Source organism: Euphorbia lathyris, chromosome 4 (genome assembly GCF_963576675.1).
Source record: "Euphorbia lathyris chromosome 4, ddEupLath1.1, whole genome shotgun sequence".
In the NCBI taxonomy this organism is placed as follows: domain Eukaryota; kingdom Viridiplantae; phylum Streptophyta; class Magnoliopsida; order Malpighiales; family Euphorbiaceae; genus Euphorbia; species Euphorbia lathyris.
This window is the reverse complement of record NC_088913.1, coordinates 31384035-31407896: the sequence shown is the minus strand read 5'-3', so window position 1 is coordinate 31407896 and position 23862 is coordinate 31384035. Positions and strand designations below refer to the sequence as shown.

Sequence of the window (23862 nt, the reverse complement as noted above, 5' to 3'; positions counted from 1 at the left end):
TTGGTAAAAAATCCTTGTTAGAGGTTTGTATCTCCCCTCCTTCCGTGGGTATCCAAAATTGGAAGATTGCTGATGTGGTGGATTCGGAGGGTGATTGGATTTGGTCAAGTTTTGAATCCTATTTTAGTCTGGAAACACTTCTGAGAATTAGAGGAGTTAAGATTAGTAGCAAAGATGAAGATAGGGATAGCCACTGTTGGGCGTTAACGAAGAATGAGACTTATACTTGTAAGTCTGCCTTCGAGGCTTTCAATCAAAATTTGGAGGTTCCTCACTCTGAAGTGTGGAAAATTATTTGGGCTTTGAAAGTTCCTTACCGCATTAGGAGCTTCCTGTGGCTTGGGGTAAAGGATAGGCTGCTCACTAATACAGATAGAAAAAGACGTCATCTGGTGGAGTCTGGTGTGTGTAGTAGATGCAGAGGGCAGGAAGAAACTATTTGCCATGCTTTTAGAGATTGCCCCATGAGTAAAGAGGTGTGGAGGAAAATTCTCACTAACCAGCTGCTGCCTGCTTTCCTTTCCCACTCTGATCTTGACTGGTTAGTGGGAAGTTGTTGGCCAATCTTGAGTATGGTGACATTATCTTTGCAATTGTCTGTCACCAGCTCTGGAATTGGAGGAATGTTGAGATTTTTGGGGAGAGAATGTTGTTATTCCTAATTTGGTTGAGTTCTTCTCTAATTTTTTTTTTTTACTATTGTTGATAACTTTAAAGAGGACCCTCTTGTTAAACCGATCCAGAAAAAGGTTGTTCATCTCTTGGGTTGGTGTAGGCCTAGTGAAGGGGTGGTAAAATTAAATACTGATGACTCTTGTCATAAAGACAGTAAAATTGCTGCCGGTGAAGTTCTGAGAGACGATGGTGGTGCTTGGATTTCTGGGTTCACGCAGAACCTGGGTATGAGTTCCTCCTTTTCTGCAGAGCTTTGAGGAATCTTCTCGGGTCTTAGACTTGCTAGGAGTCGGGGTTTGAAGAAGGTGCTTGTGGAATCTGACAACTTAGATAATGCTATTTGTTTAAATAGCCAAAATTTAATCAAAGGTATTAGAAGGATGTGTTCTTCCTTTGAGTCCATCAATTTCAGCCATATTTTCAGAGAACAGAATAGGTGGCAGATCGTCTTGGGAGTTACAATCTTCTTTTCTCCTCCTGATTTCCTGTCTTCGATCCTTTTGGATGATGTGGTGGGAGATAGCTTACCTAGTCTAATCCCGAATTAGGTTTTTTCTTGGTGTTTTGTTTGTTTTTTTCTTTCCTTTTCCTACCAAAAAAAAATATCTATATCAATTATATTTCTTAGTTTATGTCAAACTTGTAATAACTTATATTTTGGAATGTATCGAGTATTTCTTTTTAATAAATGTTACTGTGTTCCCGCCTGAAATCATAACCATCTTCTTCATTTACCGAATCCTCTTCCTCTCTTTCTCTCTCAACTTCTGAAGGTAATGGAATCAAATGAAGCAGATAATCAGCCTGATCATGTAAAAGCTCTAGCAGAATTTCTAATACGTCACTACTCTCAGCACCTCCGTTCTATTGTTCTCTCTACTGACCTTAAGCTTCATTACCCTCTTTACATCGAGTATGCCTCTAAACCCACATGCTCCTTTTTGGGTTTTGCGTTCTTATTTTCTATTTCCTAACAATTTTTTCTCATTTTTTTCTGTTTCAGTTTTGCAGAGTTGATGGACGACAATCCTCAACTTTCCCATATCCTTTTTTGGAAACCAACTCATTACTTGCGCAATTTCGACCAGGCTGCTTTGTGGGCTCACGTGCGTAATGTTCATGCCTATATGTTTTAATTACTTCAGTATAATTTTTCAAGGAGCTCAGTATGATTTTGGATTTCAATTGTTTATACGTAAGCTTAAAAGGAGCTACCTAGAAGTGTTCGATTTAATGTCTGTGAGGGAGTAATTTATGTCAGTATTAACTCAAATAAATTTCATTTCTTCATGGGCAGTTTGTGGTTTGTGATGTGCAGCTTTTATAATGTTTTGGTAAATGCTTCTCCAAATGAGCTTTGTATGTGTATTTTCCGTTTCTGGCAATATGGTTTATATATAAGTTTTAGTTTTGATGACCAACTGATATGGGTATTTATATGTTGTGAATGTAGAAAATTGTGCTTAAAAATTTGAGTTCTGGGGAGAAAGGGATTGAGAAGAAATTCATTCATGTTCGTATTAATGTCAGTGGATCTCCACTCGAGTGTCCTGGTTTGCTCTCCTTTAGCTTCCCTTACTGTTCTCTCTTCCTAGTACTTGACCTTTTTGGTTTGCGTTGATGGTTAATATCTTTCATGTTTGACTGCAACACAGAGACATTTCCCAGCATTGGTAGGATACGAGTGAAGCACCTTGGCATTCTTTTGACCTTGAAAGGAACTGTGATCAGGTCTGGAGCAATCAAGATGTATGAAGGGCAGAGGATGTATCGCTGTCGGAAATGCAAGCATGAGTTAGTTTTATTTTCTAATTTCATATTACAAAAAAATGCATGTGTGAACCTATCTTTGAAGTTTTCAAGTTGTTTAATTTGCTTGGTATAGTGCCTCAGTTACGTACACAAATAGGATTAGAAGAGAGTGAATTGTGCACATTCTAATATTGGATATTAACTCTGTTTGAAGTTTATGAAAGCATTACTCAAGTACTAGCATTATTCTCAAGTTCTTCTATATTTCCTGCTCTTAATGCTCACTGATAAACTTTAAGTGCACTGGTTAGTGGTCATGTTTATCTAACTTGGTGGTTATGCTCTAGTAAAATATAGTTCTAATATAAAAGGGTGTGTGGACCATCATGAAATTGGATCTACCCAATCTTATGAGAATTGTGATTTATATAACTAGGATTGCTAGACTTGAGTTGTTTCTGGCTTCTGAGATCAGAGGTACGGACATGCGTAAGATTTGTAGCTATATATAATTTGCTACTATTTAATCAGCCTCATTAATGTCATATGAGCTCCTAACAAAAAAGGTTCTTGCTTGAGTAGGCCAAAGTTTTGGAGCTGGACGAGTATTAGATGGTTCAATGCCATTGATTCCAAAATCACTTGCTGTAACACGAAATCTCCAAGATACTACCTTTCCTTATGGCAAGAATGAAGAGCTGTATCACTGTAGTTGTTTTTAACTGGGTTGTGGTTATAAGTACTCGTGCAAACACAAACTGCTATGATGTTGTTCACATGTCACCAATGCAAATTTCTCCAAGTTCTTTTTTTGCATCTTGTATTTTGCACGCCAATGTTTGAGAACATATGTGCAGGTTCCCAGTTTATCCTGAGCTTGAAAGTAGAAACTCCATAACCCTGCCATCATTTTGCCCATCTCAGGTTTGACTTTCACTAAGCAAGTGACTCTGTAAATGTTTCCCCTTGGAATTATGTTATATTTTGCATTCATTCCATCAGGAGCAGTTGTCAAGGCCATAGAAAGTGGTGTATATCAAGCAGATTGCTTTGTCGTTGAGTGTAGCAGTAGAAGCATCTGCATAATTATTAAGTAAATTGTTTCTATATCATTAGGTTGTGATTTTAATGATTTGGACCTACCTCTAACTGTTAAGGCTAGAAAAGTTTTGGAAGATGAACCATTTTTCCATTTGCACTCTTTTTCTTGGTGAGATTTATGAGTGATTCATGCCATTTCTTGAAATTTATCTACAGTAATGCATCGGCAAGAACTTTCTATTGAATTGGTATCTTTTGATTCTAAGTTTTTTGGAGTGTGATCACTAACCTATGGTGCCAAATGACAGAGATCTAAAACTTGTGAAGGCACAAGATTTGATTGTGTGGATGATGCTGTGACACGCCATGATTATCAGGAAATGAAAATACAAGAAAGTACACAGGTGTTGGGTGTTGGTGTTATCCCTCGTTCAATTCCTGTGATCTTAATGGATGATCTTGTTGACATTGTTAAAGCTGGAGGTACCACTTTCTTAAAAGCTTTGATTTTCATCAGTTTCTATATTTTCCTCTTGGAATTAAAACTTCGCATTCTTATGGAGAAGCTTCAGATCATTTTGGGACATGTTCTAGTTTCATTTTAGTCATATTGACTAATATATTAGTGTATATTTTTTAAATATATAAAGCTTCTGCTCCATGCAGTCTTTTGACATGAGAAATAGTAATTTGGTTACTTAAGGTGTAAATAAGTAAGGCATTTTAATGTTAATAATATCAAGGATACTTATTTGCTAACAACACATTCAGTTGATTGTATAGATTACTGTTCATATAATTGTCCACCGTGGTTTTACCTTGTAATGTATGAGTATAGATTTTTTTTTTTTGAGGGAGGCATAAAATTATAAAAAAAAAGTGGGTTTTTTTTTTTAATGAAAGATTGGGACGCGATTAAGAGGTTAGACATCCCAACTAGGTTGGTACCCCTAACGCACTTAACCAACCCTGAATATTATTAATAAAAAAAAAAAGAAAATTACAAAAGGGGGAGAAAATTAAAGGAAACGAATATGAGCAACATTACAAAGGTCATCGAAAACATGAAATTGGCAAAAATCAGGCGCAGAGTGCCACCAGTGGAGCGCTGACGCAGATTTGCCAAAACAGGCAAGACGATCCGCAGCTTGATTACCTTCCCTGAAGATATGAGTGATTTTGCAGTTCATAGACGAACAACGTGATAAGCAGCTTAACCATTCTTGCTTAACCCTCCAAGGAACCGCGGTAGATTTTTCACTGAGCAACTTAACCGCATATGCCGAGTCAGATTCAATCCACAAATTGTGCCAGCCTCTTTCCCAGGCAGATTCAATAGCAAAGACGATCGCCATCAGCTCAGCCGTATGAGCATAAGAATCGGCAATGGGAAAGGCGAAACAGCCCATTACAAAACCTCTTCCGTTTCTGAAAATCCCCCCAGCGCCGGCGATGCCAGGAGCACCCTCAACAGCCCCGTCGGTGTTAACCTTAATCCAACCTGTCGGGGGCACACACCAGCGCACCGTAATGAAGTCCGGTTCCGGAGGTGGCCTGACCCGAGACGATGAAGAGGAGGTCCATTTAGGCTCATGGAAGAGGAAGAAGAGACGGTTCAGAAGAACTTGGATTGAAGGGAGTTCATTTTCAAACACAGCCAGGTTCCTGATATGCCAAATATACCAAACCGTAGTAACCGTCGCCAAGTTCCACAAGCTGCGTTTCTTCGATCGGAAGCCAACCGCTCTAATAACACTAAATAAAGCCTCAAAAGTAGTCACAAAGCAGAGAGTAACCGCAAAGTTATTAAAGACCATCGCCCAAAGACGTCTCGCAATCCAACACGTAACAAAAAGATGATCCAAAGTCTCGATATTGCAATTACACAAGGCACATCTCGAAGCAAGAGAGAAGCCGCGTACCTGAAGATTAACTTGAACTGAAATTTTCCCATGAATTACCAGCCAGCAGGTAAACGAACGACGGGGAGGGACAAATGCATTCCAGATAAAGCGATTCCAGGGAACCGCCGGCGAAACAGAGCGGAGTGAGCTGTACAAGGATTTTGTCGTAAGTTCTCCCGACATGGAATGTTTCCAAATGCAGGTGTCGGTTCCATCCCGATTACCTTGAACCCGAAGAATACGAGTCTGGACTTGTTCGGGAAGCCGATCCAAGTTATTCCACGAGTTATCCAACCTGTAATTTCGCACTGGCTCAAAAAGTGTGCGCTGATTTTTAGGCGGAATGCCGAGCTGATCAGCGACAGACGGGGATATCCACGAGTCGGTCCAGAAATTTAGCCGGGAGTTGTCTCCGAACCACCACACAATGTCCTCTCTAAGTTGTTCATATACCCTCCTCATGGAAGACCAGACCGACGAGTTTGAGATGTATGGATTTGATAAGCCCGAATGCGTGTGAAAGCGAGTAATCAGAAGCTTAGGGATGAAGCCGTCGCCTTTTAAAAGTTCCCAACTGAACTTCCCAAGAAGTGCTGAATTAAACATACCCATGTTTTTAATTCCCAGTCCACCACACTCTAAAGGTTGACAACAGATACGCCAGGCAACAGTGCAAAGTTTCCGCTGATCCCTATTTCCCGTCCATAGAAAATTCCGGGGTGCTTTATCAATTTTTGTGATAAGCGAGACAGGCCATTTGTAAACCATGAATGAGTGGATCAAAGCTCCCGTTAAAGCAGATTTAATTAGAGTGAGTCTGCCCGCTAGAGAAAGCGCTTGCCCTTTCCAGAGATTGAATTTAGCAATAAAGCGATCCATTAAAGGTTGCAAAAACCTTGCCTTCGGGGCTCCCTGAAAAAGCGGAACACCGAGGTAATTGAAAGGTAGGCTCGCACGCCGAATTCCCAATATGCCGACAAGTCTGTTTTGGCGCTGAATGTTGATCCGATTCCCAAAAAACACCTCAGATTTTTCCCAATTAACCGTCTGACCCGAAATTGCTGCATAGAAATCAAAAAGATCCTTGATGCACTTCATGTTCTTTAGGGTAGCCCTGGCAAACAACAACATATCATCTGCATAGAGGAGGTGCGAAGGAAAAGAAGCTTGCCTGTTATATGTCATAGTCTGAAACTGATTGTTCCTGACCAACTTAGCCAGCCACCGGCTAAAAAAGTCTTCAGCAATGCCAAAAAGAATCGGGGAAAGAGGATCGCCCTGTCGCACACCACAAGAACAGCCAAAAAACCCCTTAATTCCGCCTCCCAGAGCAATAGAGATTCTAGCTGATCGAAGAACTTCCAAAATCCAGTCTCTAAATTGCAATGAGAAACCAAATGCTTCCAGAACAGCCAAGAGGAAGTTCCAATCAAGTGTATCAAAAGCCTTTCTAATATCAATCTTCAAGGCCATGTTACCACCATAACAGTTTTTATTCAACATGTTAATACCTTCAGAAGCCGCAGCAATACAATGATGAATACTTCGACCAGAAATGAATCCGAATTGATTGTCAGACACAATACGAGAAGCAATAAGGGCCAGCCTGTCTGCGAGAATTTTCGAGATAATTTTATAATTGAAATTACCCATAGCAATTGGCCTAAACTGTTGAATTTCTATAGCATCAGCAGATTTGGGAAGCATAGTCATAATGCTGGAATTCATCCCCGGCAACATGTAACCCGAAGCAAAAAAACTCTGAACCATCTTACAAAGATCCGTGCTAATTATGTCCCAATACTGTTGATAGAATACTCCCCCGAAGCCGTCAGGTCCCGGAGAGCTATCTCGGCTCAGATCAAAGACTGCAGACCTAATCTCATCAACCGAAGGCTGCCGAGTTAAAAGTTCATTATCCATCGATGTGACGCAAACCGGAATTACCTCAGTGATTGGGGCATGGTCGACTAGAGACCTGCTGCTTGTGAGCAGACTTGAATAATAATCCACGACATGCTGTGCGATCACATTCTCATCGTTGACCAGGACACCATCAATAAGAAGGGTATCAAGAGAGGAATGAGTTTTCCTACCCTTAGCTGCGCGATGGAAATAGCTCGAGTTACGATCCCCCGCTTCAAGCCATTTTTCTCTACTTTTATCCCGAAGGAGAAGCTCCTGTCTGAATAGCTGAAGATCTAAATCTTGTTTTGCTTCCACTTCCTGCACACGGTTTACCTCATTCAGACCCTGAGAAGAAATAACTTGCTGTATACTCGAGAGGCGCGAATTTGCAGCTGCTATATTATTCTCAACTCTACCAAAGATTTCTCTGTTCCAGACCCGAAGCTTAGCCCTTAAAGATTTCAGTTTGTAGCAGAAAAGTTGTGCTGGTGGTAAAGAGACATGAGTACCTTGCCAGTGCGTAAGAACCAAATCCCGCAGCGAGATATGGGTAGTCCACATGGAAAAGAACCGAAACCGGGAATGCCTTACTATACCATTTTTGCAAACTAATAACAAAGGACTATGATCTGATTGGTAGCGGGAGAGAGCCGTACATCTGATAGTACTCCAGGAATCAGCAAAATCCTCAGACACAAGAGCCCTATCAAGTCTACTTTCAACATGTTCAGTGCCAAACCGACCGTTTGACCAAGTGTACTGCAAGCCTGCATTAGCCACTTCGATAAGCTCATTGTTGTTAATAAAATCTCGGAACTCCCTGCAGCTAATATCAGACGGAATGCGTCCGGTTTTTTCGTGAGCCCCTGTAATCGCATTGAAATCTCCAATAACCATTTTTTTCCTGCTATCATCAATAGCATTGACAGAATCCCAAAGCAGACTCCGTCGACCAAAATAATTGCTGCCATATACAAAAGTAAATTGGGAAAAACCCACTGCAGTACCATATCTAATCGTAATGTGCTGATCATGATTCAAAATGATGTTGCAAAGATTGATATTACCGATTTTGCAGAAAAGCCAAATAGAATTACAAGGATTGCTTTCAACAAACTGTAAGCCAATCGAATTCCAGAAAAACGTAGGAATTTTATCCAAAGTAACCATGGGTTCAGAAATACATACCAAATCCGGATGATTTACTTGACAAATGAGCTTCAATGCCCGTTGAGTCCCAGGGTTATTAATTCCCCTGCAATTCCAATACAACACAATCATGTGTAATTGATAATCGGCCTGTTCCGCCCCTTAGAGCGAGAATATGTATTAGTACCCAACATCTTGGCCTTATCCTTCTTTCTAGTTGTTATCCAGTTAGTATCCACATTTGGAATGTAAATATCATTATTCTGAGGTCGTTCTGAAGAACCCGTCAAGTTACCTTCAGCAACTCGCTCAGCTGTACGAGGAGTATCAGTCTCTGCTGCTGGGAGGTCTTCCTCATCACTGCAGTCTCCCCAACGTTTGGAGCCCTCCTCACTTCCCTGAATTTCCAGATTGGCGGCGGGATGAAGAGTTATTTGTAAAGTGTCTTCTGCTACTTTGTTTTTTTCCGCATCATCCGCGGCAGAAGAAGCGTGAGCTTCATTTGATTCCGAATGAACATCCAGATTTTCATGTGTAGTAGGTGCCGCTCCACTCTTACTTGACTTCATATGCCTCTGCATTTGAGGTTTTACTTCTCTGTTGTTGCGCCTACACTGAGCCGTGGTATGCCCAATGGACGAACAAGTGCCACAAAGAGCCGGGAGCTTTTCATACTCTAAATAAACCCACAACTTCTGATTATCCGTATCCACTCTGAGCTTCGACTGAATATCCCTTGACAAATCAACATCTATCAACACCCTGGCGTAATGGCCAAACTCTCCATTAACAGTATTATGATCGAAACGAATAGGCACCCCTACCACACATGCAATACTCGCAATGATCCTAGTGTCCCAAAATTCCCAAGGCAAATTGTAGAAACGTACCCAAACTTGCGCAGAGGTGGACTTGTGTGAGTCCCGGATTGAATCCCGGTGTCCAAGGTGAAAACCGAATGATTCCAGGCTTGAGTGAAATGGGACCGAGCCCCCAAATAGTCTGTAGGGCATCCCTATCTGGCATAATAATCTGGTAGAAACCCTTACCCAACGATATAAGCTTCCAATCCATATTTCTCTTCCAAAGCTGATTCAGACGCTGCTTCAATTCGGCATGCTTCCATGGACGATCTCCCTTATTTAGGGATATCCTCCCAATGACTGAGTGCTGAAACGCTTTAACTCGTTCCTCATAAATGGCTTGTGGGACTTTAATGGCCTTGAAACCCCCTTCCTCTGAAATTAAAGGCTGCGACGGCGCTGGAATTGCCGTTGTGGTGACTGATTTCTTTACAATTGACGCAAAGGAAGGTGCGGGAGTTGAGGGATCCTTACTGATTGTAGTTTTTAGTTTGCTGTAAGACCTACGATCAAATAAATGGGCGATTGCGAAGGTATCTGATTCGGTTGCAGCGGTGGAAGCAGAAGCCATGGTGAATCTGATGAGAACGGTGACAAAAAAAAAAAAGGCAGAGCTAGGTCGCCGGCGGTCGGCGGTCGGAGGTTGGCCGGCGGCCCAAGGATCTGATGATGAGTATAGATTAATATGCCTTGACAAGAATTGAATGATGGAGACTGCTTACACCCGTGTACTTGTATTTTTATTTCCTGATAATCCTGGGTATTACATCATCATCCACACAATCAAAACTTGTGTCTTGACAAGGTTTACAGTATGTTTAAGTTGTCCTCTTCTTTAACTACTTTCTTTATTGTTCGTGCAAATGATTTTGTAAACTACTTGGAGAGTATTTCTTCAGCAGCATTTTGAAAAAGAAATAACGCTTCTTCTAAATCTATTAACAAACAGTTAGTTTTAATTTCTTTTAGAGTACAGTATTCTAGCTGTTTAAGAACCATATAACATCCTTTGAGTTCTTTTTTTTAATAGGAAAATTCATGCAGACATGATTTATTTGATGATTGCAACATCATAAATTGTTATTCCACTTTATATGGCGCTTCATATTGAAATGTTTTACAATTACTTTTTGGAGAATCAAACGGGGAAATTGAACGTTTGGGTAAATGCATGCCGTGCAGATGATGTCATTGTTACTGGGATTTTGACTGCAAAATGGTCTCCGGATATAAAAGACGTGCGCTGCAATCTTGACCCTGTATTAGTTGCTAATCACGTAAGGTAAATGATATATCTCTTTGGCCTCCACATTGGACGAACTGGGCCTGCATATCATGTCAGATTCATGTGGCTACCAGCTCAGCTGTATGTTCACAGAAGTTGCCTCTAGTATTGTCAATACTTGAATTCAAGTGAAAACAGATGCATGTCAGTTTTTCTTTTTGTATTTCTAGAGTCACATTTTAATTGAAGGTCTTAAAGTCTACTTTTCATCTTATTCACTCCTATTCACAACAGTGCTTAAGTCGAACATGCAACCAAGCCTATGATCCTTTCTTTTTGCATTTGAGTCAAACTTAATTTCTCTTTTCTCTTCTTTATTTCCTCTTAGTTTATTTCCTCTTAGTTCTTTATACAATGCCTTAATTCTTACTTTAACTATCTCATAACTTGATCCTATATCAGTCGGTTTCCAAACCCTGAAGTCAAATTACTGAACCCTGTCTCAGTTTGTGTTTTCAGTTATGTTCTACATTCCAAAATCTTGCTGTTTGGATTGTAATTTTTTTTCTCTTTTAGGAGAACAAATGAACTGAAATCAGACATTGATATTCCGGATGATGTCCTTTTGAAATTCAAACAGTTTTGGTCAGACTTCAAAGATACTCCTTTAAAAGGTAAGCTATTGCAATTCATCTGTAAAGTATTCAGTAGCAGGTCTGGCAGCATCTATTGTGGGTGTTTGAGTTTCTGTTAGATTTCACATGTCTTTTATTTCAACCAGGAAGAAATGCTATTCTGCGAGGTATTTGCCCACAGATTTTTGGACTTTTCACTGTGAAGCTTGCAGGTATTTTTTTTCCATTTTTTTACTGTATTTGACTTTACTTTTGTTTCGGAAAATCATCTGTTCCCACTTGCTTTTAATAATGTTTTGACTTTTCATCCTGGACTTAAGTTGCATTAACCCTCATTGGAGGTGTGCAACATGTTGATGCTTCTGGTACAAAGATTAGAGGGGAGTCTCACTTTCTTCTGGTTGGTGATCCAGGTGATTGCTTGCCCCTTCCAATATTGTATCTGCATATAATTTACTTTGCTGTGCTTCAATTCCTTAACTATCATGTGTTACTGACAGTATAGAAAACATGGATTTTATTTTTGTCGGAGAAATTGAATTAGGTACAACTTATAGCATGTCATTTGTGTTCTGTTGTATATGTACTATGTGATAATACCTTGTGCAGTCCTAGTATCATGGAAAACTATTGGGGTTTGGCCTTCTAACTTTGAACACGTTCAGGCTCATCATCACATTATTCATCCATTATTTGAACTTGCATTTTATAGTTCAAGGCGTTCCCATTCTATGGTCTGTTTATGTGCTCTAAGCGGGTATAAATTCTATATACTCATGTCCTGCCAACATATCATGAAGCTTATAATGAGTAATTTGCTTTTTCGTGCTTTTTTCTTTAGCCATCACTTTCGAGTTTCTTTAATTTAAACTATGCATATGTACATGGTATGTGATCAATTTTACAGGTACTGGCAAGTCTCAGTTCTTGAAATTTGCTGCAAAATTGAGCAACCGATCTGTCATTACCACTGGATTGGGGAGCACTAGTGCTGGATTAACTGTTACTGCTGTCAAGGATGGAGGTAATTTCTATTGCCTTAATTGAAACAATTATTTCATAACTTAGGAAAGTGCTAGATTATTTGTTTATTTATGTTACAGACCATGGAAATAGAGAGAAATCCATGGGATACCATGTAGATTAAGAGTCTACATTGATATATTAAACTTAAGATGAATACACATATTTATACAAGGTTTTCCCTACAATAAAGAAAACATAGTGGCCCTACTAGCAGCCTATAGCTGTCACAGCAGCCTAAGCATGCTATACATTTATTACATTGACTTTATGTAACACTCCCCTCAAGCTGAAGCATGGATTTTAATCATGCTCAGCTTGCTACAAATACAGATAACATAGTCCTAAAAACAATACACTCAAGATACTTTAGAATATAAAATATAATCCGGGGCATGCGGCCTAAAAGAACAAATCAGCGGAAGAACATCAAGCTTTGTTCCGAAACAGAGAAGCAAAACTCAGTTGTAGCCACATGCAAGAGGCTGCCAGCAACATCAGTGCATAAAAGGAGATTCATCGGAAAACTGACGGGACAGACAAATCGGAAACAGAGAGTCGACGACGGCGGAAGAAGAACCGAGAAATTCTGCTCACAAGGCAGACAACAATGCTGAAAGAAACAGCCCAGAAATGTAAACCCAGAAATTCTGCTCATAAAGCCGAAGACAAATTCTGGAATCTCAATCCTGAAACCCAAAACAGAGACCAAACAAAGCTCTAATCCCATGTAAGGAGGACTTTTCTTACAGCGACGATGATACAGGGTGGCCGGAATGTGAGGAAATGCCGATCAGAGGCGGAGAGGATGAACCAGAAGGATGGTGAGATAGAATGACGTCCCAACAGTGAGTATTCAAGAGACCTAAGCTCTTGACAGAAATGGAACCCTGGTAAATACTACCCAGAAAATATTGAACCCTTGCAGAAACACAACTCTGGATATACTTCACAACTCTAGAAATACTACCCAGAAAAAAGAATTCAGAAACCTTAGACCTTAGGCTTTGATACCATGTTACAGACCATGGAAATAGAGAGAAATCCATGGGATACCATGTAGATTAAGAGTCTACATTGATATATTAAACTTAAGATGAATACACATATTTATACAAGGTTTTCCCTACAATAAAGAAAACATAGTGGCCCTACTAGTAGCCTATAGTTGTCACAGCAGCCTAAGCATGCTATACATTTATTACATTGACTTTATGTAACAATTTACTGCTTCCTCCTTGCTGATATGTCACATAAAGAGATGGATTAGCTAATCACTTTTCCGAAGACTGCTAAATAGAAAAAATTCGACTCATTTTTGTCCAAATTTATCTCATGGATTAAAAAAAACTATTATCTTTCTTAATTCTGAAGTTTATGGGGATGTACATTATTTCCCACCCCACATGTATCAGAATCCAGTTCACTGGAAGAGAAAAAGTTGGGAGTTTTCCAAAAAATCTTTAGTATATCCTTCTGCAGCCACTTCACTGACTTGGCCCTTCTGTATTCCAGTTCTGTTCATTATATATTCTTAATCATTCTATGGTTGTTCTTACATTACCTACTGATATGTTGCATACAAGTAATAAAGTGACAAGTAGTGCACTGATTCCAGGAGGACTAATACACAAGTACTAAACCTAACTAAACTCTATTTTATTTAGACTAACAATCAAAGAAGTTTGATGATTAACTAATTAAAGAACTAAAGGCCATAAAGTAAAGTTAAGCACTTGGAAGATGATGAAATTCAATATTAATGAGAACTAGGACATTCGGTTTCACCTAGTTGACTTCTTATGCAATACTCCAAAGATATGGTTATTTCTCCTAAACAAATTAATATCGAGTTCTAAAATTACTAAAGCTATTCTTTTCTCTTACTACTTAAACCGGTTTAGCTATAAGCAATAAGAATAAAGAAGCATGAAGCTTATTCTTAATGAGAAGCCTTGGTATAAACCAACAAACCACACTTTCGGCTAGATTTAGTTATGAATTTCCATTAGTTATTTAACCACGGTACATCAAACAACTAATTATGATCATGTTGAAGATGTTCATACAACACGTATTAAGTAACTCATAACCAATTCTCTTAAGATTAAAAAGAAAACTCGAATTGCATAATTTAAATACTAATACATAATTGTCAACTAAGATCCACCACACCCATGGTGAATTAGTTCATATTCAAACTAAAACAAAAGAAAGAGATGAAGAAATAAACATTCGTAAACATGATTACAAGAAACAAGAAAAATAAAACTAGAAGAAAGAACTAATTTGATGGCTATGGATGATTAGTGTGCTTGGCTCCTCTTCTTGGAATCCCTCTTCGTTATTGCAGTGATTTAGCCCTTCTTTCCTAGTGAAGAACATGTCCCTTACTTTTACTTACATCCTCTATTTATAGGGGGGAGAGAGAGCTCCAAAATAAAATAAAAGTCTTCTAATTTTAGCCAGATCAATTCAGGATTTAATCTCTTTACTAAATTAGGAGTTCTTAGACCTCTATTCATTTTTAAATTGTGTTAAAAACGCTTCTTTAATCCTCTTTTGGAGTATGGAAAAAGGCTCCTATAAAGTTTAGAAGTCTAATCAGTAATCCCAATGGAATAAGGAAAAGAAGAAGAGGATTGGGGCTGACTCACCCGGTGACTCGGGGAGTCAGTGCTTGAGTCAAAGAGGAAGATCTGATTTTTTTTTGCATTGAAACTCGGCGAGTCGCACTTAAAATTTTTTTGTGCCTCCGAAAATCCAAGTGGCTTGTTGTGTCACTAGGCGAGTTACTACCAAAGTTTTCTTTTTGAGTGCTTTTATCCTTCGTTCCCTTCTCACTTCAATTTGATGCTTCCAAATACAACAAAATGTATCTAAAAGGACATAAATCCACAAATAAGCTCAACTATAACCAAAAAATAAAACATCTAACTAAAGACAATGCATGTATGCATGAAATACTACTAAAAGAATAAGGATAATATGCATGAAAATATGAGTTATCACAAACCTGGCAATTAAAAGGCACTATAACTGCAAACAAGAAGGTTACTTTCATAATAGTACCTCCTATATGTTATGTTCCTGCAGATAGGATCTCATCAAAGGTCTGTGCACTGCAAAATCCCTCTGATTTCCCATGTCCATGTTACTGTCTTTCCTTGAAGAACCTAATTTGAACTCTAAAATATGTGATTTTACTCTAAAGTCACCCAACTCTTCTAGAATGTAAAATTCCGATCCCTTTATTCAACAATGATCCCCTATGAATAGGAAAAGGACCATAACATAGTGCAGAGAATTCTCATAAGCAGGAGGATTACCAAATCAGATATTCATCAAATAATGAAACAAATTAAAGGACAGTAAAATGAGCTAAGATTTAATCTTACTAACTTTAACAATAAAAGGACTGTAAAAATGGAAATACAGCTATACAGCTATGCTTTCTGCTGTATTTCTTTCCCACAAAGGCATCTGCATCACTATACTTCATCCCATAAAACCATGCTTACAGGTTTTTTCACACAAATTAGTTGAATTTAGTCAATGTAGTTAGAATAGTTGATTTCTGCAAATACCCCATATAAGTTATCACATTAATAGAGATGAATTATGCAAGATGTATCAAATTAAAATTGTATTCTACCCAAAGAAAAGAATTAAACTAGAATGGTGAGACTCAAGGTTAGATGATGGTAGGACTTTATAATACTCTAAAAATCTCATTTTAAATTATTATGTTACTTTTTTGTCAATGACAATGAAACAATAAGTAATGCTTTATATAAGGAAATTAATAAATTAAAAATATCCTAAAAAAGGAAAATGGACTATATTTTGGTTGGGACAAATGAAAAGACTAGTTAACCTTATCACGGACGGAGGGATTGACATGTATAAAACTATTTGATTCTCACAAAGAGTTGTCAATATATATATATATATATATATATATACATATCACATTGGCTAGTTGGTGAAATATAAAGCCATTTACGTATGTGTCAATGCTCCCCTTAGAGGTGCCTTGTGGAGTTAGATCCAGGTTTTAACATGTATCAGAGCCACTTCGTCCAGTGGGCTACCTGAAGTCTGGGTATTAATGCCCTAAGTGTGAGAGGTGTTAAATATTCATATTGGCTAGTTAGTGAGACATAAAGCCATTTATAAAAAATGAGGCAATTTGGATCCAACCTTTTAGGGTGAAGTTGGATCCAATTTTTTTAACATTTTCTAAGAGCTGTATATTTGAGACAAACTTGAGCCTGAGCATCAAAGATGAACTTTTTAATTTGGAATTTCAAATTAATTTGGTGCTCTTACACAATCTTCTTTGTTTTCCCTGGCATCACCTTTTTATCTTATAATATTCAGTTTGAAAATTGCTGATAATCATCAAATTCTCTTAGCATTTACAAAGGATCTGTGCATTAAGTTAATCAGCGGACTAATTGTATTTCCAATATTTATAGGGGAATGGATGTTAGAAGCTGGTGCCCTTGTACTTGCGGATGGAGGCCTTTGTTGCATTGATGAATTTGACAGGTACTTCCATTATTTTGTTGCACAAAATAATTGTTCGCTAGTTCTATCTGATAATTCAGTATTGACATCCTTTGAGGTGTCATTTCATAGTCATCATCCTCATTACTCCGCCCTTTTTTTGCTAAACATGAATTTTTGTTTGGGTGACTTCAATTATTAATTTAAAATAACTCTTGGAAGACTTATCTTGCTTCTATTGTCCACAAGTAATTAATTGTTTATTCACCAAGACAATTTGAATTTTTTCCATACACTTTTAGATTATTACAGTGTTTGGGGCAATTTTTGGGGAGCTGACAGCTTAAAATTGTCTTTCATGTTTAACTTTCTGGTTGATTATGGGTCCCATGACCCAAATGCTGCTGATTGTTGTAGAATGGAAATCAAAATTTACAATTCGTGGTGAGCCTAACAGACAGGATATTACGTTAGCAAAATACACATTGTAAGGGTTCATTGCTAGTGAGAATAAAATAAACTGAAGTATAGAGTTTGGTGTCCAATTAGGGTTCATTGAAACTTGTTGAAATTTGGATGCATTAGGTTTTGAAGGTAAAGTTTCTAGGATTTGAGCAAACAAACTTAAATATAGATTTGAGTTTACTTTGGAATTTTTAACCTTCATATCATACATACGTATTATGACTAAAAGGGAAGCCTTATGCTACGCAGTAGAAAATACCTTAAAAGAAATATGTATTTAGCTATATAGACGACAACGATAGAAGTTTGCTTTAGTCACATGCACGAAAATTGTTGAATAATTTTTTTTTCTTCATCATTCGTAATATAAAAACCTGCAAAACTTGCAATATGTCGACCCTGATTTTTTGTAATATGATTAAAAAATTAACTTCTTTTCTCGGCAGTATGAGAGAACATGACAGGGCAACAATACACGAGGCGATGGAGCAGCAGACCATAAGCGTCGCGAAGGTTACTTATCTATATACAAGTTTTTTGGTTGAATGTGTTACAGAAGATAGAATCTAGTTATATGTTTCCTGGTTTGTTGTTTGACATAAGTTGGTCCTCAGGTTTTCGAGATTGAGACATTCTTATTTCTTTGGTATCTAAATTTGATATCTCTAAATTGTTGGACAAGGCTGCATAACCTGTTACTCAACCTTCTGAGCCTTCAAATAAGTGTTAAGCAATGAACTAGAAGCGTGTGATATGAAGCTGTTTGTGCATCGGATATGCTATGTTTGGAAACTAGTTCATTGGTCAAGTCAGTTTTTTGAATTATAACCTGATTTAGAATATTTGTGATATGGCCTCAGCATCTGGGTAACTTTTCATGTTTATAATCTTATGTGCATCCCTTGCATAGATGTACTTTTTTTTTTTTTGGTCTTTTCAAAAACAGCATAGCTGTACTTCTTATTTGCTGTTATCCATGCACTGATAGTCAGTCATTCATTACAAGGTGCACGGTAATAGAGGTATGATCATGTGGCCTCTCATTTGTCTTTTGGATTAGGTTCCTAAGCTCTATCTTCTACATATCACACCACAGTTTAAGTGGCTCCAAAAAGCAATGACAAAAGGGAAATACAGTGAAAGAAAAGACGGAATAATAAATTAATAACATTGCACCTATAATGCAATGTCATTGGAGCTCTTATACTTTTATATATTACATCAAGTGTACACTCTAGGAATTGCGAAAATGACCTAGCACTTGCAGAAGATAAGTCTTCTGGGCATGGATAAGAAAACCTTCATTCTATAATTATACTGTCATACTTGTCTGTGGTATTCATTGATTTTTTTTCTCGGTCACATTTGTCTTATCTCGTTTAACAATGATTGTTGCAATTATAACATACTGCAACCACATCTCATAAATGTGACTATACAACTTGCATGGAGCCAATGTTTTTAATAATTTCTAATTTTAGTTTTGCATCACTTTGCATAAGGCTCTGTGAAATGCCTGTTCCATGATACATATATTATTCTTGTTAATTTGCACCATTTTCTTTTCAGTGCTTTATTTAAGCTGGATTTTGAGAAAACATTTTGCAACCTTTTCTTTCGCAGGCTGGTCTCGTAACAACTCTTAGTACAAGGACAATTGTCTTTGGTGCAACAAATCCCAAAGGGCAATATGATCCTGATCAAAGTATCGCTTTCATATAGTAAAAAGTTTTTAGCTTGTTCACAAGCCGTATTATAGTTGCTTAAGTATGCAAATTAGTTTTCCTTGAAGTATATTTGAAGACTAAAATCTTCCTTTGTGCTGCTTTTCCCATAGGACGTTTATGTGAACATAATAATTAAAAAAAAAAATTATGTTTTTTAGATTTTTTATTTGATAATATTTTGAAGCCTCAGCTGACATGCATATAATCATAAATGATTGTTTTGTCAATTCTTAACCAAATCAAGCTCTATCTGTCAATACGGCACTATCGGGTCCATTACTAAGCAGATTTGATATAGTCCTCGTCCTCTTGGATACGAAGAATCCTGAATGGGATGCAGTTGTATCATCTCATATTCTTTATGGGGTAATATGACTCCGAAATATTATTTAAATGATTTGCTGTTGTTTCATAAAGATGCTGCAAGTTCTAAGACTGATTGTCTAATGAAACCAATTAGCAGGAACAATCAGAGAAAGGGAACTCAGACGACAATCTAGCCAACATTTGGACATTCGATATGCTTCGCAAGTAAATTATTCTTTTAATTCAATTCAGAGTTGATACTGCTGCATGATTATTGGTAGAATGATAGGTACCATACTTTTGTTTGTTCTGCTTGCTTTTATATTTTTAGTTTGACTTAAGAATTTTTGCATATCATGGGATGGAATTTTGTGATTTCTGCTTACATTTAAATACAAATACCCATATGGACGTGCAGTTAGTGAAAAAAAAAATAGAAGTACTGCAATGTAAAAAGTAGAGTGAGGGGGGTAGGCGAGAAGGATCAATACTCTCAGGTGTTTTATCAAGTGACTCATGAATCTCTTGGAGGCCTTCAATAATCCTCTCCCCTTATCTCAAATCTGCCTACTATAACTGCCATGTTTTATAATGGCAAAAGGCATAATTAAGCCCCTGAACTTTGCATGTTTCAAGGATCAAGCCCTTGATCAAATATTTTTCCACGTTGAGCCCTTGATCATTGATTTCGTTATGAATCTAGCCCTTATTTAACTTCTTCGTCAAGTTTAAACAGCACGCGCGGTTAAGGGATTCAGTCTGCTGATGTGGACATTTTCGCTGCCATTTGGACAAATAAAAAAATAAGTTTTTTGACTAGGAGGAGAGAGTAAGAAGTAAAAAGAAATTACAGATTTTCAGTAGATTCTTCCAAGATAGAAATCGAGCTTGGAAGAACCTGGAAATAGATTTTGATGTTAGTGGAGAATGTCGATTAGGCGACTCTGATGCTGCAAATCGCGAAATGGGAGAGAAGACCGAATTTCGAATAACCTACACGTAATCGATTTCTGCAATTTCTTTTTACTTGTTACTCTCTATCTCTCCTAGTCAAGAAACTCTTACTTTTATTTGTCCACGTCAACATGCCGTATTGCCCTAACAACACGTGCCGTCCAAATTCAATAGAAAAGTTAAATAAGGGCCGCATCCATAAAGAAATCAATTATCAAGGCTTGATTCTTAAAACAAGCAAAGCTCAAAGGCTTATTATGCCTTTTGCCTTTTATAATCTCTTGTTGAGATTTTCAATTTTACTAGTTATTGTTCTCTCACTTGTTAATTTGAAGCTTTGCCTCTAAGGAGGTACTTCTATTAGTTTGTTTTAGAAGTTCTGCTTATTCCATGTCATCCTCTCCTATCGTTTGGCCTTCATAGTTCGTTGTCTTTCCTTGGTGTTCTTTATAACTGATGCCGCAAATCCAATAAACACGAATTGTAACTAATTTTCGCGTATTGTATTTATTTATGTTGTTGTATTCATACTGCGCTCTCTCTCTCTCTCTCTCTCTACCATCCTTTCTTTTATTGAATGAGGGGGATAAGGGGAGTGCTGTAAAGTTATTGCATAGCACTTGGGCTCAGTTGAGAATAACACGATTTGGTCTGTTATATTCCTCCAATCCATTTGGATTCTCAAAATATATTTCTTATACTGGGACTAATGGAATTTACAATTAGGTAGGAAAAGGAAAGGCTATGGAACTTGTTTAATTGAAACCTTTATTTTATTTATTTTTAATGCTTCTGATGCTTATAAAATAAATTTTGAAGAAAATGAACTTTTTGTGTTTTGTTATTTTCTATGAGTTATGAATTTATCAATACCCAACTGGGTAATATTGAATCATTGTCCCTGTTTGAGAGATAATGCAGATACTTAGTGCCTCAGTATATTTTGCAGGTATATTCATTTTGTGAAAGGGTACTTTAGACCAGTACTCACAAAAGAAGCTGAAAAGGTCATTTCAAGTTATTATCAGCTTCAAAGAAGATCTGCAACTGATAATGCAGGTTTGCCTAGTGCAAATATTGATTTCACGAAACCACTATTATCATTCAATTTGCTGATGTACTGCTTTAAATTGCAGCAAGAACAACTGTTCGCATGTTGGAAAGTTTGATACGCCTAGCTCAAGGTATTATTACATGTTTGCGTTGATTTTATGTACAATTACAAGGAAATTGACATTGTTGCTGTTCCAGCACATGCAAGGCTTATGTTCAGAAATGAGGTAACTAGATTAGATGCCATTATGGCAATTTTATGCATTGAATCATCCATGACTACTTCAGCCATCGTGGACAGTGTCGGGAATGCCCTACATTCAAATTTCATGGAAAACCCTGATCAGGAATGTATCCTTTTCTAGCATTGCATGTGAATATCCATCATTAGTACATCAAGGAAATATTTTTTAAGAGTAGAAAACGTCGTGTTCGGGTTGATGCTCAAGTGGTTGTGCATCAATTTCTGCTGTGATCTTTGATTTGATCACACATATTTTCCATCAAGATCAGTTAATTATGTTCACTTGATGAGGTTCAGTAGTATTTGACTATGAAACCCTTATTTTCCTACTCATCATCCCCTCTGCGCATTAAACCTAACTAAAGATCCTCAACTAATGCTTATCCCAAATGAGATTTTTATTTGGCCACTTGAGCAAGTATTTCTCCAAAATTGAGTGGATAATGTTCTTCCTTACCTAATAGAACAACTATATTTGGTTTTATTCGTAGCTGAGCATGCATAATCATGTCATTTTTGAATCTTAACTAGATGCGACATTATAGATACCAAGCAAGAGAGGCTCATCCTTGAAAAGCTGAGATCTATTGATGAGTTCTCTGACACAAATTTCATAGAAGGACTGTCTAGATGAGAAATACGAGAGCAAAAGCTTCTTGGCTAACCGAGATGAGTTACTTCCATTTTGTTATAAAAAGGAAAAGTTAGCTAGTACCTATTCTTTTTTCTCTTTTTACTTTTATTTATTTTTTACTTTCTGGGGTATATCAGTATGATGTTACTTGAAATTGCTCCATTGAAGATCATCACTTGTAATTTACGTTGTATAGTCAATTGAAGCTGCAAATGTATTCTTTCTTCTGATAGATCATTGTATCAACAGTATTTCTTGCTACTATTGTGAGTGCAAGTCTTAGCTTTAGAAACAACGCCTGAAGGATGAAACTGGTGGCTCCCTTTCATGTAATTGCACCTGGCTTTCTTTCTGGCAGCTTCTGTGTTTATTACAGAAATTGCAACCTTTGATGTCACCATTGAACTGATGAGCACAGTTCCCACCGGAAACACAATTCATTTCAGCTTGGGATGCGGAATGGATGTTGGAATGCCTAGGTAAAATTGAGACCAGATCTATATCTAACTGGCTGCAGTTGTGAATTTTTAACCACAATTCTTCCTCATGTGATGACAAGGGTAAGAGCATCTCCAAGAGACTCTTAGTGAGCTCTCTATAAATAATATAAATAATCGACTCTTAGTGATTTAAGAGTGGCTAAGATATATCATCTCCAACAATGCTCCTTATATTCACTCCTTATTTATTATTTTATTATTAAAATTATTCTTTATTGTTACATTACCAATAGTGTGAGGAGAGAGACACATCAATAATAAATTATTAATAAAAAATAAAGTTAGGAGGCACTAAGAGGTGGAGAGAGGCTCTGTATTAATAGAGAGGATGGAGAGGCTCTTAGTGATTTGAGGAGCCACTAAGAGGCTGTTGGAGATGAATTTTCATTCTCCCTCCTCAAATTTTAACTTAAGAGCCAATTTAAGAGGCTGTTGGAGATGCTCTAAGCAATAAGATTGCCTCTGGTTTCGGTTCGCCTTTTCTTATGTGAGTTTCTCATTCTAATTTAGCTTTACATATTCAAAGTCATTAGAGCATCTCCAATGCTCCAAATGGAGAGGGTTGGAGATGCCGATATAGGGAGGATTGTATAAGAAGGGAAGAAAAATAGTTCTCCTGGAGAACCATTATTTTAATATTATTTTATTTTATTTTTTATTTGATATATATTTTAAAAATAGATTTAGTTGTATTTTATTTTAGGGGTTTATTTGTATGCAGTATTATTTGATAGTTGGATGTTTTAATTTTAGTGTTTATTTGTATGTATAATTATTTTATATTTTGGTCTATTGTTATAAATAATGTATGTTAATTTTAAATCATGCAAAATTTAAGTATTGAAAATTAATAAATAGAATAGAATTATTAAAATTAGATAACACAAATTATCATTAATTAAAATAATACAGGTAATTAAAAATCTAATACAATCCATTGGATAATTAAAAATAACATAAAACAATAACAATTTCACAAATTACATTGAAAACAAACACATTAAAATAACTAGACATATAATTAAAATACTGAATATATAACAACATAATTAATAATCTCCTAAGTCCTATTGAGAAAATTCATATAATTGAAGTTATTGCCGGAAGATAAATGTGTCTGTGACGGCTGAGCATTGTTAGAATTCTTAGAAATCATGATTTCGTGTTGCCTTTCTATGAAATAGGCACATTAAGCAGGACCTTCAATAGCATTAACATCCTTCAACATTATTTCATCTTATTTCAATCTCATTTCATTTTGTCTAAATGACATTTCATTTTGTTTAAATCTC

At 37.1% G+C, this 23862-nt stretch overlaps 1 protein-coding gene across 4 annotated transcripts; it reads left to right on the top strand.

Annotated features, from left to right (window-relative positions):
• The first annotated feature begins 1388 nt into the window (after positions 1-1388).
• On the top strand, positions 1389-22298 carry LOC136227932 (probable DNA helicase MCM9). 4 transcript variants are annotated; one of them, XM_066016734.1, is made up of 21 exons: positions 1572-1588; positions 1679-1781; positions 1973-2034; positions 2129-2228; positions 2331-2469; positions 3285-3351; positions 3777-3951; positions 10475-10574; positions 11094-11191; positions 11299-11364; positions 11473-11565; positions 12060-12176; positions 16657-16729; positions 17599-17665; positions 18776-18857; positions 19124-19245; positions 19340-19410; positions 21089-21198; positions 21276-21323; positions 21391-21543; positions 21982-22298. In XM_066016734.1, exons 3-21 carry the CDS (start codon positions 2014-2016, stop codon positions 22068-22070), a joined length of 1791 nt encoding a protein of 596 aa, XP_065872806.1. In that variant the 5' UTR covers positions 1572-1588; positions 1679-1781; positions 1973-2013; the 3' UTR covers positions 22071-22298. The 4 variants fall into 4 exon arrangements, 3 of the variants coding, with proteins under 3 accessions (XP_065872805.1, XP_065872804.1, XP_065872806.1); XM_066016733.1 differs by lacking the exon at positions 1973-2034 and having other exon boundaries at positions 1389-1588; positions 19343-19410; XM_066016732.1 differs by lacking the exon at positions 1973-2034 and having other exon boundaries at positions 1389-1588.
• Positions 22299-23862: the final 1564 nt, after the last annotated feature.